This window comes from Chaetura pelagica, unplaced genomic scaffold (assembly GCF_000747805.2).
Source record: "Chaetura pelagica isolate M959 unplaced genomic scaffold, ChaPel_1.0 scaffold108, whole genome shotgun sequence".
In the NCBI taxonomy this organism is placed as follows: Eukaryota; Metazoa; Chordata; class Aves; order Apodiformes; family Apodidae; genus Chaetura; species Chaetura pelagica.
Window position 1 is genome coordinate 1,585,222 of NW_009970718.1, and position 18,936 is coordinate 1,604,157.

General features: G+C 36.4%; 1 protein-coding gene across 5 annotated transcripts in view; it reads left to right on the forward strand.

Annotated features, from left to right (window-relative positions):
- Positions 1-18,936, forward strand: part of NRCAM (neuronal cell adhesion molecule) — a 66,912-nt gene that overhangs the window by 4,234 nt on the left and 43,742 nt on the right. For 3 of the 5 annotated variants that reach the window (XM_010006272.1, XM_010006275.1, XM_010006271.1), the window contains exons 3-9: positions 37-142; positions 3,559-3,755; positions 4,667-4,789; positions 5,169-5,339; positions 8,124-8,235; positions 10,108-10,292; positions 11,562-11,693. In XM_010006272.1, the coding sequence (XP_010004574.1) occupies positions 37-142; positions 3,559-3,755; positions 4,667-4,789; positions 5,169-5,339; positions 8,124-8,235; positions 10,108-10,292; positions 11,562-11,693 (1,026 nt within the window). Of the gene's footprint in view, positions 1-36; positions 143-3,558; positions 3,756-4,666; positions 4,790-5,168; positions 5,340-5,777; positions 5,835-8,123; positions 8,236-10,107; positions 10,293-11,561; positions 11,694-18,936 lie in introns of all 5 variants that reach the window. The other 2 variants (XM_010006273.1, XM_010006274.1) reach the window with 1 other exon arrangement.

Below are 18,936 nucleotides of genomic sequence, written 5' to 3' on the forward strand. Positions count from 1 at the left end.
TAAACTCCTCTCTGTTTCTTATGTTCCATAATGAAGTGTTGCAACCTCCTACGATAACTCAGCAGTCTCCAAAAGATTACATTGTTGACCCTCGAGAGAATATTGTAATACAGTGTGAAGCAAAAGGAAAGCCACCTCCTAGGTTAGTAGTATTTTGTTTTGCTTTTGTTGGCCTAACAGCATAGGCAACTAGGAGAAAATAATGTATCTTTCATAAACTAAAAGTATATGCATATGTGTGTGGTTGCACAAGGAGGAACGTACGTGTACTTCACCTACCTTTGTAATGTAACTAGATAGTGGCATAAACTTGACTCTTCTCACCCTTGACATTTAAACTTTTCTGCAGTAATCAAGTAACTGTAGTAATTTTTTTTCTTCTCACAGCTCTAACAAAAAAAAAAAATAGATCTCCATTATTACAGGAGCAGATCAATAAAGCCTTGTGGAAATCACTATGACCTGGATTATATTCCAGATTTAGGCAGAGTGTCTAAGAACAATGGACATTGACTAAATTCAGTGTAACATTAATAAAGTAAATTTAATGAAATACATAAGAACTATGTTGGATGTTGTGTAATGTATATCAGTTTTAATGATCAATAGACTTGATTTACCAAGTATATTTAATAGCCGTAGGTTTTGGGCCTGACATAAAGTGTAACCCTGTGTATAGATGAGATTTCTGATCATCTTCCATTTTAAGTCCTTGTTTCAGTTTTACTGAATTACTCATTCAAGACACTGAGGACCTGGAAGTACTAGCGGTAGCCATGATGCCTTCTGCTGGAGGGTAGGAAGAAGCTGCAGGAGGACCTGGACAGGCTGGGTCAGCGGGCCGAGGCCAATGTCATGAAATTGAACAAGGCCAAGTGCTGAGTCCTGCACTTTGGCCACAATAACCCCAGGCAGCGCTACAGACTGGGGGAAGAGTGGCTGGAGATCAGCCCAGCAGAGAGGGACCTGGGAGTGCTGGTTGACAACCAGTTGAACATGAGCCAGCAGTGTGCCCAGGTGGCCTGGAAGGCCAATGGCATCCTGGCTTGTATGAGGAATAGTGTGGCCAGCAGGAGTAGGGATGTGATTCTCCCCCTGTACAAAAACCTGGTGAGGCCTCACCTCAAGTACTGTGTCCAGTTCTGTGCGTCTCACTTCAGAAAAGATATTGAGGTGATGGAGCAGGTCCAGAGGAGAGCAACAAGGCTGGTGAAGGGACTAGAGGGAAAGTCTTACAGGGTTAGGCTGAGGGAGCTGGGTCTGTCTAGCCTGGAGAAGAGGAGACTCAGGGGGGACCTTATCACTCTCTACAGCTACCTGAAGGGAGGTTGTAGTCAGGTGGGGTCTGGGCTGCTTTTCCAGGCAACTGGCAACAAGACAAGAGGGCGTGGCCTGAAGCTGCTACAGGGGAGGTTTAGGTTGGATATTAGAAAGTACTTCTGCACGGAGAGGGTGATTAGACATTGGAATGGACTTCCCAGGGAAGTGGTGGAGACACCATCCCTGGATGTGTTCAAGGGAAGGCTGGATGTGGCACTTAGTGCCTACAACTTACTAGCAAGGTCAGTCTATAATTGCTCATTCAGACACAAACAGAATTCATTATGTGTACTTCTTCTGAATAACCAGAGTTTTTTCTACAATATTTCTTCTGATTGCCTTGGGATCATGGTCATTATCATGCTGAGCAGCAGAATGGAGAAGACAGAGAATATCTGTGATACTGTCACCTTTTATAGTGTTTTGTTAGTGACAGAAGTGCCATAAAGCTGCTTTGTTTACCAGCATTTAAATATAGCAGGCACAGTGCCATTCTCAAGAGTCTGGGTGTTGACCTGGAGGATGAGATAGTTTTTGTGTGCTTTGTATTGCTTCTAGACGTATTTCTCTTGACCTTTTTTGAATTGGATTTACCCAGGAGACTAAGAGCACTATCTGTGAGACTGACGTAGGAGTTGTGGGCGAAGGGTCTTTGCTGTACAGTTTCTTTCCCATCAAACCTGTGTCTCACTTTGCTCCCCTGCTACAGAGGAAGTGACAGGATTTAAGTGTAGAATTTTTAAATGAATGCTATGAGCTTGTGCTTAGTTTTGCTTATTTTTAAAGATACGACATCCAAATAATTTATTTCAATAATTAGTCTGGTCCATCAGCCTTCATGATCTGCAAATGCATGTTGAAACTTAAGGTGCTTCAGAGTGCTGAAGTTGAAGATGAACTTTCTCAGCCAGGAGTGTGAATTGTTTGTTAAAACAAGGTGACTTCTCATTGGTGAGAACAGCTGGCATTAAGGCTTATGAATGTGCTGCTACATATAGCTTGAGCAACAAAGAATCTGGCATCTCAAAGTGAATTAGGTGTCTCATATTCAGGGTTTTGCAGCACATTTGCAACATCTCATTTGAAGCTACATTTCAGTTCTCTGTATCCTTCAGTGTTACTGGTAGCAGTTTCACCCACAAGAAACAAGTTGACTGTTGGTTCACTACGCACACTAGTCCTTATAAAAACCCTGCATTATGGTGAAGTGCTGCTGGTCATGTCCAGTTGTTCTGCTCTCCTCCATCACAAAGTGCAAATAGCATGTCCAGTCTTGGCCTTCTACACGTAAAACTGGAGATTTTCTAGGACCATATATGTTCATACTTTTAGGAAGTGTTCTAATCAGTAAGCTTATACAACGAAGCTGAAGTGTAATAAGGAGGAAAACTCCTTTTCATAACATTTAACTTGTGAGTACTGATCACTTGACAGTCATTGGTCTAGCTCTCTGTAAATATACTTTTGGCAATTAAGAACACATGGAAATAAATTAATGTTTGTGGTGGTATAAGTCATACACTGTGTAACTCTGCTTTTTTAAATTTTGTTTTGAGTTCTAGTAGTCTTCAATTTTTGTGGCTACTTCTCAAAAACATCCTTGCTTTGAGTAACACCAGAATAAATTTACTAGATCAATTATGGGCTATATGACTGCAAATTTCATTTAAATTATTATGGTTGTTTGCCTGAGAGCAGTTAAAAGAAATCAAACTCACCACACAGTCTTTAATTCACTTGCATAACTTAAAAAATAGCCAAACCAATTTTAAAAATGGTCTCCTGCTGAGACCTGAGATGGCATATTTCAGGCCAGAGCAGGTTTTTAAAGGCAGATTTAGAAATCATTTCAACAATAGGTTTTCTAATGGAAATGCTAATGCAGCTTTAGCAATATCAGTTCTCACAGATGTTACTGTATCATCTGTAGTAGAGCAAAAATCAGTTCTTTTCCACATGCAATGAACTTCAGAATATTTTAATGTAATTTACTTTTAAAGTATTGACTTTGCAATTACTGTTAACAAGTTCAGCCAGACCTTTTATCTCAAAGTATTGTCAGATTTCTTCTAAGTGCTCTATTACTTTAGTAGCAAATTTAGTTGGGCAACAAGTCTTACTTATCTGCTAAAGAAAAAATACCATATATTACTGAAAATTACTTTTTCTTCTTTTTATCCCTACTATCTACAAAATGCAACCAAAGAAGAAATTTTCTTGTGGTTTTTATTATTTTAGCTTCTCCTGGACACGCAATGGAACTCATTTTGATATAGATAAAGATGCACAGGTAACAATGAAACCAAATTCAGGGACCCTTGTAGTAAATATTATGAATGGTGGGAAGGCAGAAGCATATGAAGGCGTATACCAGTGTACAGCAAGGAATGAACGAGGAGCAGCTATTTCCAACAATATCGTTATAAGGCCTTCAAGTAAGTGAAGCTCTTAATGATTGTAAAACATTAAACACTTTGGTTTCCTTATTTTCTTACAAATGTTTTACTTTTTTTCATGTGTCTTAAAAATTTAATCGTCAAAATGATTGTGTTAGAAGGTATTGTATAGCTTCTGATGATCAAATTTAATGTTGTATCACATTTTCTCTCCAATATTCCTTAGAAAATTTAATAACCAAAATGTTTTCCTGATATTTTTAAAATAAGTCTGGATGACCTATCATGTTTAAAATTGTGTTGTATATATGATGTTAAAATTACAATATTTAAATCCTTAGTGGACATGATTGGTGAGAACAATTCTCTTTCTTGTGTATATATTCCATGTTTTTTTGTAATGGCTTTTATACAGAAAAGATTTGGACCATAAAGAAGATAAAGCTAAAATAATTTGATTAATGGTAGACTATTTCTACAGCTTTTATTGTGATTTTTATCTCAGATCAGTTTTTCAAGCTTCTTAGCTTAAAATGTGCTGATTTCACATGCTTTAATAAAACTGTGTGTGTAATACTGTTTCAGGCAGGTCTACCTTTTTTTCCTAATGTAGTGCATCACTTTTTTTTTTTTTTCTTTTCATTGTTGTAGTTAAAACTTTCCAGGATACTGTTATGAGACCTTTAGTAAGTAGCCAAAATAATTGGAAACAGTTGAATATACTTTCAGCAAGTCATTGCTGTACAAAATGCTTTAAAGAAAATGTAATTATCTCACAAGAAAACATAAAAAGGAACAAAAAATAAATCTTTAGTGAACAAGATAGGATGTAAAATTCTGATGCAGGTAGTTACTTTGTTTTTCTGGAATATTACGTGCATTTCTTCCTTAAAATTTTTGAAATTTTGTCAATGCATCATTTATATGTGTGTCAAAATTATTTTCTATAGGATCCCCTTTGTGGACGAAAGAAAAACTAGAACCAAATCAGGTTCGAGAAGGTGATTCACTAGTGCTACACTGCAGACCCCCTGTTGGCTTACCACCACCCATAATATTTTGGATGGATAATGGTGAGTTTGTTTTTCATGGAGAATTAGTTTACTTTTGCAGTTTTTCTACGTAGTTGATCATTGCTTACCAAGCCTACAGATGGTGGAGTTTCCTTCTAAGTTAAAATTCAAAGAATTTCCATTTCTGTAGAAACAAAGAAACAAGCAGACATGCAGCCCAAAAGCATGAAGCCAAAAGCAGCTGGATATCTTAATGTAAGTTGTAAATTATCACAGTGGGGAAGACTGGGGAAGACAAGGGAGCTCTAGAGGAAACTTCAGAAGATCTACATGTTTACAAACCTTGAAACAGCATAAATGGAACAAATGTGGAGCCTGCAGATGATAACAATGGAGCGTGTATTATAATTTAAATAAATATGTTATTGTTTTTCCATAGCTTTCCAAAGGCTGCCTCAAAGTGAGAGAGTTTCCCAAGGTCTAAACGGAGACCTATATTTTTCAAATGTACAACCAGAAGACACCCGAGAGGACTATATCTGCTATGCAAGATTTAATCATACGCAAACTATACAGCAGAAACAACCCATTTCTGTAAAAGTCTTTTCAAGTAGGTATTGCATTATCTAATAACATCGTTACATAGTATTTATTCAGAATTCTCAGGTTATTTGCCAGTGTTAAGTAGTGTTATGCTAGGGAATTTTGTCATTATAATTCTGATTGAGAAATTCCATTACTGTGTAAACTTAAAATGTAATCTCTGGTTTTCCTGACATATAATTAGTATTTGAAGTTGTGATATTTTCTCTTTATCAGATATTTTCTCTTTCTTTTGAAAAAATTGTAAGAGATAAAATATTGAAAAGATACAGTGTAAAACATGGTATTTGTGTCTAAGAATATAAAATTCTTATGATTATTGTAACTATTGAATCAAATTAATCAATCATTTGATTAACTCACCATGGCCATATCATCACCTTTTGATTCCCAGTGCTTTGATTTATCCTTGTATGCATTCTTCATGATATTCTGTTTATTTCAGTGGATTCATTGAATGACACTATAGCTGCTAATTTGAGTGACACTGATATTTATGGTGGTGAGTTATACTGGTCTCCACTGATGCTCCCTGTTTCACAGTAGCATTTAGTTAACTAACTTCACCTCCATGGCTACTTAACCTTTTGCTCCCTTTTCAGTTTCTAATAAAGGTGCTATTAGTGCTGGTGATAATACATGCTTTAGAAAGGGACTGCACAGTGTGATCTTTTCAAATATTTAATGTTTCAATGTTGTTGTAACATATGGCTCATAAAAAATACAAACTCTTGTAATAAATTAGTCCTTTCACACTGGGGCAGAATTTACAAATTGTCTATTTGATTTCTTCTGTACCGTGTTGCCTTTTTATATTTTCCTCCAATTAAATTAGTAGTTTGGTATGTTCATTATCACTAGGACTATTTGATATCACATGCTGCATAATAAGTAACATCAATTAAGCATTTAACAGATGCACTTCACATGTAATATTTTCTTCAATGTACCACTCATTTTTAACCTATTTCATAAGTGTAAAACTGGAATGAATTAAAATCTGAACACTATAATACTATCTGTATAACAACTTTGTAGGGGAAAGATGAGTTTTGTCTGTCTGGTCTTTAAGCTGATCTTTACATTAATGTCCGTTGAACAGTCTTTTGTATATTGTGAATTAAAGCCTTTCTTACATGTGTGTGTGTTTAGCGAGGCTGACTTTGGATCAACTGTGATCCAAATACTTGAACTTCTAGACTCCCCACTTGGTATCTTGTAACACAGATAGAAAATACACAATACTTACTCTATTTTTGTCTTTTTCCTTGTCAAATTAGGCTTTGTACATATTAAACCATAATTTATGGGAATCTAAAATCAGTGGCACAGAGTGTTTTAATTATCTGTATAAAAATAAGATGCCTTTCAGAAGCAAACATTAAATGTGTATCTGTATACAGAATGATATATTAGCTACAGGTAGTGAGGAAAACATCGTTCTGTTGGCTCACAACTTAGAAATACCAGAAGTAATTCTTCTGATTTTTTGTAGTCTTGCAAAATGAGCCAGCAGTCCTTAGCAGTGCTGAAACTGGGTAGATTAGTTATTGCCTTTGACTATCAGCTGTGTTCTTGACTCTAGTCTGCCCTTTTCTCCTAATGTTGAACTGTTTGTGTACTAATTTTTGAAGAAATCCATAGCACACAGTGTATTAAAATTAAATGCTCTATTTATGTTAATCTATCAGTAAATCCTCTATCCTAGTAAAGAAGAGTTTATTATGTTTCTGCTCACGTTTTTTAAAAATACAATAATTTAGACTAGATATATTAAGAATTTTTTTATTGTGAGGGTGGTGAAACACAGAACATGTTGCCCAGAGAGGTGATAGATGCCCCATCCCTAGACACATTCAAGGTCAGGTTGGGTGGGGCTTTGAGCAACCCAATCTAATTGAAGATAGCTCTACTCATTGCGGGGCGATTGGACTAGATGACCTTTAAAGACCCCTTCCAACCCAAACTATTCTGTGATTCTATGATTTTATTATTCAGATTGCTATTGCACTTTAGAGCAATTTAATATTTTAAAATCTCTAGAAAATGATATTAAAGTATTTAGACAAAGCAGTCTATTATTACAGAAAGCACTCTTATCTGACTGCCAAGAAGGTGCATGAAATACCATAATATGTCAAAAGCCAACAGAGCATAATGTCAGAAATGGGTCTTATATTTATAGATGTCTGTTTACTGAGGTTATTTCTTGTGTATTAATCAATGGTTCTTTATTACCAGACTGGGGAGCAGCTTAAATTAAAGTTGTCTAGAAAATATTGATAAAAGCAGATTGCAATATGGAATGTGCCTTTTATTCCCTTGATTTATGTTTCTGAATACAATAACTTTGCTTTATTTGTGTTTTGATGTAGCCCAGAAATTTTTTGTAACTTCCAGTGTTGATCTATGACTCACATCAGTGACCTCTTTGTGCCCGTAATAGTTCTGCAGAAGGGAATTGGGGCTGCTTGGTATTAAGGCTCAGCATCCATCCATCAGGCTGCATAGTTGCCTATGTAAAAACTATGTGTCAATGTCTTTCGTCTTTAATAATAACATTTTTCATGTATGTGTTCAAAATTCCAGCATTTAACAGGTTGAGATATGATATGTCTGTCAAAATCCTAATGTGTTGAGCTGCGTAGTTGTGTAACACAACGATTTTTAATTAAATGGCCCATGTGGAGAAAAATGTCTGTCCAAAATGTGAGGTTGAATGGATGGATGCATTTGACCAGTATTAACATAAAATTTAGAAATTAATTATTTTATTCTTTTCTTGTTCCAGCAAAGCCAGTTACAGAGAGGCCACCAGTTCTTCTAACACCAACAGGTAGCACAAGTACCAAAGTGGAACTCAGAGGAAATGTGCTTTTGCTGGAGTGCATTGCAGCAGGATTGTGAGTTACTTTCTATCTAAATAAAAACACAGAAACAGGGAAACATTTCAGAGATGCTTAAAATGTTACCGTAGTGTTATGCTTACATATTTCAAAGAAACAGAAATGTAAAATGGAAAGAGTTCTTTCAAGGAAGTCCACCATTTACTGGGTCATCAGAAGATTTTAAAACTATGAATACAGCCTCTGCCTTCTTGTATCCCCAAACACTATGCACAGGACTCAGGTTGTACCATGGTTTTTAGAAGGACACAAACAAGAAATGCTATAGGATAAACTCAGACATGTGTCAGCAGAATGACACTCAGGAGTCAAGCCTCTTTCTTTTCCCTGCATTTGCAGTCATTATGCTCTCATATTCTCTAAAAATAGATAAGAATCTGTTGGTCTGATCTGCAATAGCTGCTTACATATACTTATGATTACTTAGTAGATCAGCTAGGTGGGAGTTGTTAGAACATACCTTCAGTTCCTTACATCCAATTTCTCATTGTAATTGAGTTTAATTGGTACTTGTTTCTTCAATGTAATGCAACTTTGCTTCTGCTGGTTATTGTGCAAGTGGAAAATTGCTGAAGAGCAATTTAACTTCATGAATTAATTTGATCTTAATTCCGTTTCATTCTGAGGAGGAAATCTGAGAATAGATTGGTTAGTGCAGAAGTGAAAAATCTTTAGTACCTATTTCAGGAACTGTAAACATGTTTACAGTGCACAGAAGCATATAATGCAGAATGCTCTGAGGTAATAATTGCAAATGATGCAGGACAGTGTTGTGCATGTAGGTTCACTCGCATAAGCTGCACAGGGTTCATGCACAAGCTCAAGCAGTGTTTCTTTCTCAACGGTGGTCTGCTCAGGTGTCTGCATCAGCACCACTGGCAAAACTACAACTGTGAGTGGGAGTAGCATCCCAGTCTTCATCTGCAATATAGTTACGTGCTTTTTGACAATAATAAAAGTATTCAGTGATCCAAACTCCAGTAAATGGCTGGATAAAAACAGGGAAAAATAGAATATTCTACATTATTTGACTTTCTGTCGGTAGTCATCATGAGATTTAAAAAACTTCAATGAGGGAAGCTTACATAGTTATTTACAAAGAGCTAGATTCAGATTTTTTTAAAAAACAACTATGTCTGATTACTGATACCGTAACTAAAAGTAAACTTTGCTAGATGTCTCCTATAAAATTTGTGACATGAGACTGCTAAGGAAATATTTGCCTTGAATCGTTACAATCTGAGAGAAAACATTCTACTCATTAAACAACACCTTGTAATTTCTTGTAATTTTAACAGTGTATCTCCATGTGTTTGGACAACTTTCAACTTCAGTGCACAACATAGCAAAGATTTAGTCATGGTGCCATGACAAGTAGTTATACTTGACTTAGCACTGATGTTATTTTCTTGATTTCTCATAGGAAATATTTCTGTCTTCTTAAAGTTCTGCTGTAAAATTAATGAAGCATTAGGATATTGCTCGCGTGAAGAACAATTATAAACTTGTCATTATCTGGAAGCTTCCTTTTAAAGCATGATGAGTATCAGCTCAGTAGTATAAGTGCAATAAGATTTGAAATGTACTTCTGTTCATTTATTAACATTGGAGTTTTCAGAAAAATCAGCAGACAAATGTATTCTATAATTATTAAGGCTATGAACAGATGGTCATTGACAGTGTTAGTGAGGCTTGTCATTTCCTAGAAACAAATGCTGGCATATTTTGCACATTTACTGGATGTGCCCCAGTATCTGGGTAAAGGCACTTAATTATTTGCAAAATATATGTTCAGAAGAATTAATGTGTTAAATTCTCATCTTCCTTTTTCTCAGTCTCTAAATATGATCTGCGCTTTTGCCTCTCCAGGCCCACACCAGTAATCCGCTGGATTAAAGAGGGTGGAGAACTGCCTGCCAATAGAACATTTTTTGAAAACTTCAAGAAAACCCTCAAGATTATAGATGTTTCTGAAGCTGACTCTGGGAACTACAAATGTATAGCAAGAAATACATTAGGTTCTGCTCATCATGTCATTTCAGTAACTGTGAAAGGTAATACTAAAATAATCCTTAATGTAATTTTGTCGGTGTCCAGAATGTAAGACTGAAGTAAGCTTTCTAGGATAAAATATAGCTGAACGGATGAATGGTAGTGGTAAAAATAAACCTAAAGAAATTACCATTAAATTAATTGAATTCTACCACTTGAAGGACTTTACTATCTGTAATAACTTTTTTTTTTTTTTTAATATATATTATTTTGTAAAGCATCAGGCTACATTGAGATTGTACTGTAACAGTAGGAAAATAATTTCTTACCTTGTAGCAGTGCTACATTTATTTTAGATTCTTTAATTATTTATCTTTAGACTGTTGCTTTCCCATGTTTTTCATCTGCCATGTCTCTTCATCTCCTCCTTTTATTCTCCATCTTTTCTTCATTTATATAGCACAGATTCTTTCTCTTCTCTTTTACTATTGTCTTACGGTCATATATACTACTATAAGTAGTATATATTCTACTTCCTTTTTCTGGTTTTCTATTTTTTTCATGTTTGTTACCCAAGGTGATGTCTCACTAGTTCTAAAAACACTTGCAGTATTTTTCCAAATAGGAATTTTAAATATATTTTGAGTACCATGAAACAAAAAAAAAATTGAATGACAGCTAATTAGTCATTGCAATAATCAACTGTAGTGCTTATTTTGCATGCTAAGTAGCCATTTATTTTGCTGTCGACTAGTATGCTTTTATGATTATATTCAATCTCCTTTTTAAGAACAGAAGTTTAATTTTCTGTTTTCATCTGTTTGTCAAGCTAAAATCTGAAACTTAATTGCAAGATGTGATAACATATGCTATTTTTGGTTATTCCACCCTTGATGTGAATTCTTTTTATGTAATCAAACCTACATTCATTTCTAACAAACTGACTACTGTGAGCATGGGTATCTCCAAAATTATCAAAAGACCATTCTGCAAATGCCATACTCAGATAAATTTTGTGTTCTTTAGGAAAGGCCAATTAAATGCAAAGTAGGTAGCCCTAAATGAAACAAAGAACCTCTCACTGCTCTTCTCAGAATTTTAAAGGAATGAGTAGCCAATAGTTCAGTTTATCTGAAGGATAATCTACCAGTTAAACATTTAAATCACACTCATATATATGTACACAAATATATAGAAATTAACAGTGTAAATGTAAGTCTATATCTATACATTCCTTGTTTGAATTACATTCTGTTTATCATGACTTTACCTTGTTATTTTCTATACATAATTTTGGAAAACAATTGCTGTGTTTCTCTTCCTAACCCCAGCTGCCCCATACTGGATAACAGCACCCAGAAACTTGGTCTTGTCTCCTGGAGAACATGGGACATTGATCTGCAGAGCTAATGGAAACCCAAAGCCTAATATAAGCTGGTTAGCAAATGGCGTTCCCATAGCAAGTAAGATTCTTAATTATCTTACAGGAGTATGAGTAAGAGAGTATGAGCAATATTGGGTTATTTTTTTTCAGATATAAATCGGGACCATGTATTTGAGTAGTTTTTGCTTGACAGGTAGTAGTAAATTATAAATAAAGTGAATAAAGGCCTGTGGTTCATAAAAGTGAAGCAATAGAATGTGTCTCTAAAGTGCTTGAGGGTGACTGTACTCCTGGTTATTCTGCCTGGTGTTCTGCTGATAGTATCCTTGTAGAGATGGAGCCGTAGTACCAATGCTGCACCATGCCCTTTTTGTAGGGATATTGCTGGGGTGTAGATTTACCGTTATGTTTCTATGCAGTTGTGTTTGCTAGATCTCTCCTTTGTCACCCAACAGCAACAGCAATTTTGTCTAGGAATTGCAAAGGTGTCTTAAAAAGTCAAGTCCTCACGTCTGTGGCTATACAGAAGATGTACACTTTTGCAGGATTTGCAATTTAGCGTATGTTGGAGCCTTCCAGGTTTCAGCATGAAAGAGCAGGAGCAGCAAAACTGACTGAATGCATCAGCAAGTGCTTGGCAAACAGCTTGTGCCAAGCCAGTGTCAAAGAAAAGGAACGCCTAAGGCAGTAAAACAGCTGTTTCTCTGTGCATGGGGAAGAAGAGAGATGCTGAATTGATGATCAAGTCACTTAATTTTTTTGCAGTGTTATGACTGGCAACACTGCATGACAGATGCAGGATAGCTGCTATATATAGCACAATTTTACTTGAGAAGAACTTGCTGGAGGACACTGCAGTATCTTGTCAGTTATGTTTGCACTCAGCACAGCCTACCATAAAATCACACGTGATTCTTTTAGCTTTATCCTTCCTCTCTCATGAAACAATCTTTAAAAACAATATACTCTGTTGACTAGTGAGAGACAATGTACTTGAAAATATTGGTCTGTGTTGACCTATTGAAAGTATGACAGTGTAACTTCCAGGGGCTTCAGGAGATGTTTAGGTCTGTTGATAAAGTAAATGTCATGGAGTGTGGAACAATGAGGGGGATTCTCTACAGTTAGAATATAAGAAATAGCAACATGTAAATAAAAACCCTCACTACAGATATTAAAAACATTTCTGATACAAGAGAGATTAAACTGAACTGAGGGGAAAAGCAAGGATATATATTGAAACAGAAATATTTAGCAAAAACCTATTTCAGGAATGCTAATCAAATGTAAGTCAAAATCTCTAGCCTGAGATTTAAAATGTGAAGTTTCCTTTGGTTGAATAAGTTCTGTAAGTTGACATTAACCACCTCATCAAACAACAGTATTACAGGAAAATAGCAAAGTAATTTTGTATTGTGTACCTTGTACATAAATAGAGCACATGACTAATAATCAAAGTCTGGTACTTGTCCTGCTCTTTCCTTTCTGGTTTTTCGTTGGTCTCATCTTACTTAGTATTTTCTGGATAGTTATAATTAACTTTTGTTTGTTTGTTTTGAGGAGATTTTTATTGTGGTTTTCTGATAGTTTAGTTCTTCTTTTCAGGCCTCCTGAGTAGTAAAAGCTTTTTCACCTGGCTATGAGACTAACCTTTGTCTTGCACTGCTTCTTTATCAAAGCTGTAGAACATGCTGTTCAAATGACAGACAAGTACATTTTCCAGAAAAGGAATGATGTGTTCTGCTTTTTTGCAGAATAACAGTCAAACATTAAGAAACAGAGAGTTTTCAGAAGCAGCTGTAGGATGTCACTGAATTTCCCAGACATGAGGGCAGCATATATTGGCTGGCTGGTCTTGAGGAATCAGTACACAGAGTTTTATTGAAGGGAACTCAGTAAAAATTACCCATTCAAGACTTTAATTAAATTACGTACTCAAATTACAGTAAATTCCTAGTTAGTAGGAAAAAAATAATTAAAAAACCACAGGAGCTAAGTAACTGGGTATTTCAGCCTTATGTAAAAGGTCACTTTCACTGCTGAGAAAAGCTGAAGTTTTATCCACCTTACATAATTTGGTGCAAGTTGATTGGATGCTTCAAGTACACAGAGTCTGTCAGGGCATCCAAGAAGAAGCATCATGATGACAGAAAGTACTGTTCTTAGGATTCTTGTGATTTTCTAGTATTCTGAGTTTCCAAATGCTGGTCTTGAAACTACCAAGTGCAGTGTGCTTTTTCGTTCACTTGTTACTAAATTATGGAATGTAGCCCCTCTTTTTCCAAATGAATGATTAGTGAGTCACTGTAAAGGAAACTAAAGCAGCTGTTTCAGCTTCAGGGCAGTGCTGAGAGAGTTACACCCATGGCAGGATTTCAAAGAAACAGCTACATTTGAATTTCAAAGCCCTGCTGTCATCATGCATCCCACAATGTGCCTCCTGTGGCCCAGTAATCTGTTTGCAATACTTTAATTTTCTATTGGAAAGCACAACTGGGAGATGCTTAATTCTTCCGGTTTTGTTTTTCCATAATAGAGTCAGACAAGGAAGAGGGAAAGTTGAAGAAAGAACCATTAGTCCATATCTCAGGCAAAGGGTGATACTTAAAGTGCCAAAAGGGGAAAAGGAACAATAAAGGAGAATGTAGCACATCCTAAAAACCTATGAAAAAGAAATTGCAATGGTGTGTATTTTGTTCCAGGTTATATTAATAAGAGTAAAAATATATTTTTAAAGGAAGATTTTTGGCTTCTTGGAAATATTTTCATCTATTTTCTTCAACAATAATGCTTAAAAGAAAAACTCCAGCATGTCTGAAAAGAAAGCTGTTTTAGACATGCTGGATTTACAAGGACCTAACTTCCTTATTTTTACTCACAGCAGCAGTTTGAACTCACATGCACATTCCTGTTGAAGTCAATTAGAATTATTTTGGCAAGTAGCAGTTGAAAGTTCAGGCCATGAGTCTGCCTTGCCTTGTGCTTCAATTAACAGTCAAGATGTGCATTATTTATACTGCTGCAGAATCTGTTGTGTTTTGCTGCTTAGATATTCAGCATGGTTTTACAAAAGGGAAATCATGCATAAACTATCTCGACTTTTAAGAAAAGTAACAACCCAGATTAATTGGGAAGGGGAAGCACTTTCATAATTGGACTTCAGAAAGGCATTGCAAATACTACATGAAAGACTAATTTATTGGTTCAGTGGTTTATAGTTCATGATGAGCTATTAAATATTAAATACCCACACTTATATTTATACAAAATAGTGCACTGAAAGGCTCTGTTTATATTCTTTCAACATGTTCCTCACTTGTTTATATCACATTTCACATTGAATCTTTGGGTTTAGTTAGTGTCCAGTAGTAATCACACTGAATTTAAGAGAGAAACGTTAGCCCTTGGATTTCCTTCATGAAAGGCCATCATAATCCCTGGCTCAGTTTCATCATCCATCATGTTCTCTGTGAGTACCCATGGAGGCTGTTCACCACTGTCATGGGAGGGTGGGGAGAAATCTGCTGGACTCTGATGTCCTGAGGAGTTCAGTCTTGGAGAAGAGAGGACTTACAGGGCAGACATTTATTGACTGCTTCTGCTTTCATTGTATAGGAACTGTGCATCTGGCCTAGGAACTGCAGCAGATATGAAAACCTATGATAATCAGATTTTTTTATTCTGCACAGTATAGTTGAGGCTAGTGCAGGTATTGACCTGTAATTGTACTATGAGAATCGGAAAGATGGAAAAAAGAATTTCAGTTATCACAGGAAAATATTTTTGCTGAGGAGCAAGTGTGATTGGTAAGAAGAGGAACTGCTATCTTCTTCAGTGTCCCTTCTCTTCCAGAATTAAGTCTGTCAGTTCGCTGTAAGAGATAGAGTAAGACAAAATTGGATTACATACATTTCTTGTTTTGTCTTGTCTGATGTGCTATACTGCCCACCCTTGCTATTTCACTACTGGTTTTGTGTTCAGCTCCAAAAGCATAGCTTTTAACTCCATGCCAGCCCTCAAAAAATGGAAGAAGAAAAGGATTTGAGTCACATAGCACTCTCTAAATGCTTAATATGGTATTTAGGCAATATGATCAGAGATGTTAGGGGACAGGACTGTCTTGCATAGTAGCCCCTGATTTGGGTTTTCAAATGTTATAAGGAAAGTCACCTACAGCCACAGGATTGCTAACTCAGTGTTCAGTCATAGGCCTTATGGTCTGTGAGCTGCAGAAAAGCAGGAGGTTCCTTCATAAGGGACATATCTTCTCAAAAAAGCCACCTCAATGAATACAAACTGAATGTTCCTCACAGTTTTCTTGGCTGGTTGACTGTTAATGTTAGGCCAAAATTATTCAAAAGAATTCTTAAAAATCCCATTTCAATCATTCAATTGTAGTTAGTTTTAATCACAGAAAGACTTTTCTACTTTTCAAAATAGTTACTATATTAATAAATTACTCATGGATGTGAGTTTTTTAAAGAATAAGCAGATCAAGAAGAGTAATAGGATACTTCTAGCAAAAGTTACTGTAATACACATGATCCTGTTAGAACTTGAAAAGTGTACATGAGCATCTCTCTACAAGAACCGTGTTTCTCCATTCATATCAGAAAAAAAGCACCTATCCTTCTGTCCTTACATTCTTCATATATTTACACTATAACAGAGTCTTCAAAGCTGTTTCTGAAGTTGGAGTTGTTGAAAATCACATCTGAAGAGCCAGTACTGTTAATCATGCTCCCATTGACGTTCTCTGTTATTTGGACATAAACTTAAGGATAGAATTACAGTAATAAGTAGAATTAAAACAAATGTTCAGTATAAAAATCTAAATCAAATAGTTGTCTCAACCTCTCTGAGAAACTAATATTTTGCTATTGATGCAAAATGGTAGACCAACTTGACTAAAGAATTGAGTGTCTAAGCACTGTAACACTTAAAAAACAGACCATGTTGTTACATTCATTTTTAAATAAAGTCATTAATATTTCTGCTCTTTTCTAAAGAGAAATTATTCTCTGCTTTCACTGTCTTTTTCTGTGACATTTTACTGATCTAGGTAAGATTAGCTCTTAACACATGCCAAAGTTGTATGTGTTCTCATTGATACAGTGAAAAACAGTCAAGTAATTTTCTCCTATTTTTTTCCAGCTTGTTGTTTAACATCTTCTTTAATGATCTGGATGATGGGGCAGAGTGTACCCTCAGCAAGTCTGCAGATGGCACAAAATGGGGAGGAGTGGCTGATATGCCAGAGAGTCATGCCAGAGAGTCATCATCCAGAGTGATGTTAACAAGCTGGAGAAATGGTCTGGCAAGAATGTTGTGAAGTTCAACTAGTAGAAATGCAGTCTTGCACCTGGGGAGGAACAGCCCCAGGCACCAGTACATACTGGGGACCACCAAGCTGGAAAGTAGCTTAGCAGAAAAGGACTTGAGCATCTTGGTTGACACCACGTTGACCATAAGCCAGCAGTATGCCTTTGTGGCAGAGAGAGTAGTGTTATCCTGGGCTACATTAGACAAAAGCATTGCCAGCAGACTGGGGGAAGTGATCCTTCCCCCATCTGGACACAGTCCTGAGCCAACAGCTCTAGGTGGCCCTGCTTGAGCAGTGGGTTGGACCAGATGACCTCTGGAGGTCCCCTCCAGATTCAGACAGTCTGTGTGTAAGTGCAGCAGTGTGTGCTTAGGATTGTTAAAGAAGCTGAATGATATAGCACCTCAGTTTGGTGGCCTGGCCCTGCAAAACACAGTGTAATATGTGGGTGAACTCATGTCTGTTCTGTTGGTGTTGTGTGGGAGGATGAGGTATGTCAGAAGGCAGATGGCTGAATAGATGCCAGTCTCAACAGGGAGCTTTCTGAAATTGTTGCCCTTCAGCATGCAAGTGGCTAGACCAGTCAAAAGGAAGCACTAACTAACCTGACACTTCCCTCAGTTTGTTGTTTGGTTGTTTTTTTTTCCTCTTGGGACCCACAGCTTGAATCTACCTCCTTTTCTTCAAATAACTGGAGAGAGACATATCTTCTTTTCCTTAAATACAGCAATGGAAAGGGAAGCTGCCACCCTTCTTTTATGAGATAATGTAATGGTTAGATCATTATTTTAAGATCCAGTTCCTTTTTCAGTCATAGAGGGTTGAACTAATGACTTCCATCTCTCTGAAGTCACCCTACCATCAGCCTGGAAGGTATTATGTATGGAGATGTGTTTGACGGGGGACTCTGTGCACCCATTAAAGCTCCGTGTGCAGAAAACACTGCAGGATTCAGAGGGCAGGGGTGGAGGGAAGCCTGGAGCCTGTGGTAGAAGTAGCCATGATTGGAGTGGCTGTGGGCTGATCTCCTGCCTCTTGGGAGGGTGGTTGTGTGTATTTTGCATTTAACAGTGATTTGCATGCAGAAACAGACCACTTCTGACAGCTGACTGGCCTGCCTGCTGGGCTACTCACCTGCTCTGTCTATTTTCAACCCATGGCTCTTTTAATGAAAATGGCATTTACATAGAATACGAAGCAATGTGGAACATGGAACACAATAGGATGCAAAACAAAAGAGGAGAAAAATAAGTGCTAGGAATCCAGAAGCCCAGAGAATGAGCATTTTAAATTTGAGTAGTACCTTTTTCTTCCTTTCAAAAATTTCTGAATTTGTGATACTGATTTGAACTCAGATGAATGGAAGAGAAGAGTTTAAAAATGGAGTAGAAAACTATCCTTGAAGCATCTGTTTGGAAATCTATGTCATTACTTTCTATGCAAAATGACTTTAGAATTCACCCAAGATGGAATACCCTTAAGCGGGAGCACAGAACTTTGGTCTCCTTCATCCATCCCCTTTCATTCTTAGTGAATTCAGAACAGATACTTCAGTAGATGTGAGAAAATGTAGCAGAAAATCCTCCTTTTTCTTTATAGGTGAAATACTTTTGAATCAAAAGGCTTTGCCACTTTCAAAACGGAAGTTAATTTAGTTAATTGATCTTTTCTATGAACCCAAAGAAATTAGAAGTTATTTTTTATGAAAATATCTTCCACAAATACACTTATTTTCCCAAGTTCCAATAATATATATGGGTGTCAATTTTGATTGATGCAGCCAGTTTATCTATGCATACATGCATTTAAATTAATACTAATAAAAATAATATAACCATTAAGTTATACTACGTTGATGTAGTTTTCATTTAATATTTACTTAAAATATTATAGTCGGTGCATTTTTGTGCAGATTTTTCTGGGACGCAACAGCTTTTTTGTCAGGCTACTACAGAACAGCTGAGGAAATGGCATTGTGTAATTCTTATAAAAGGGAAAG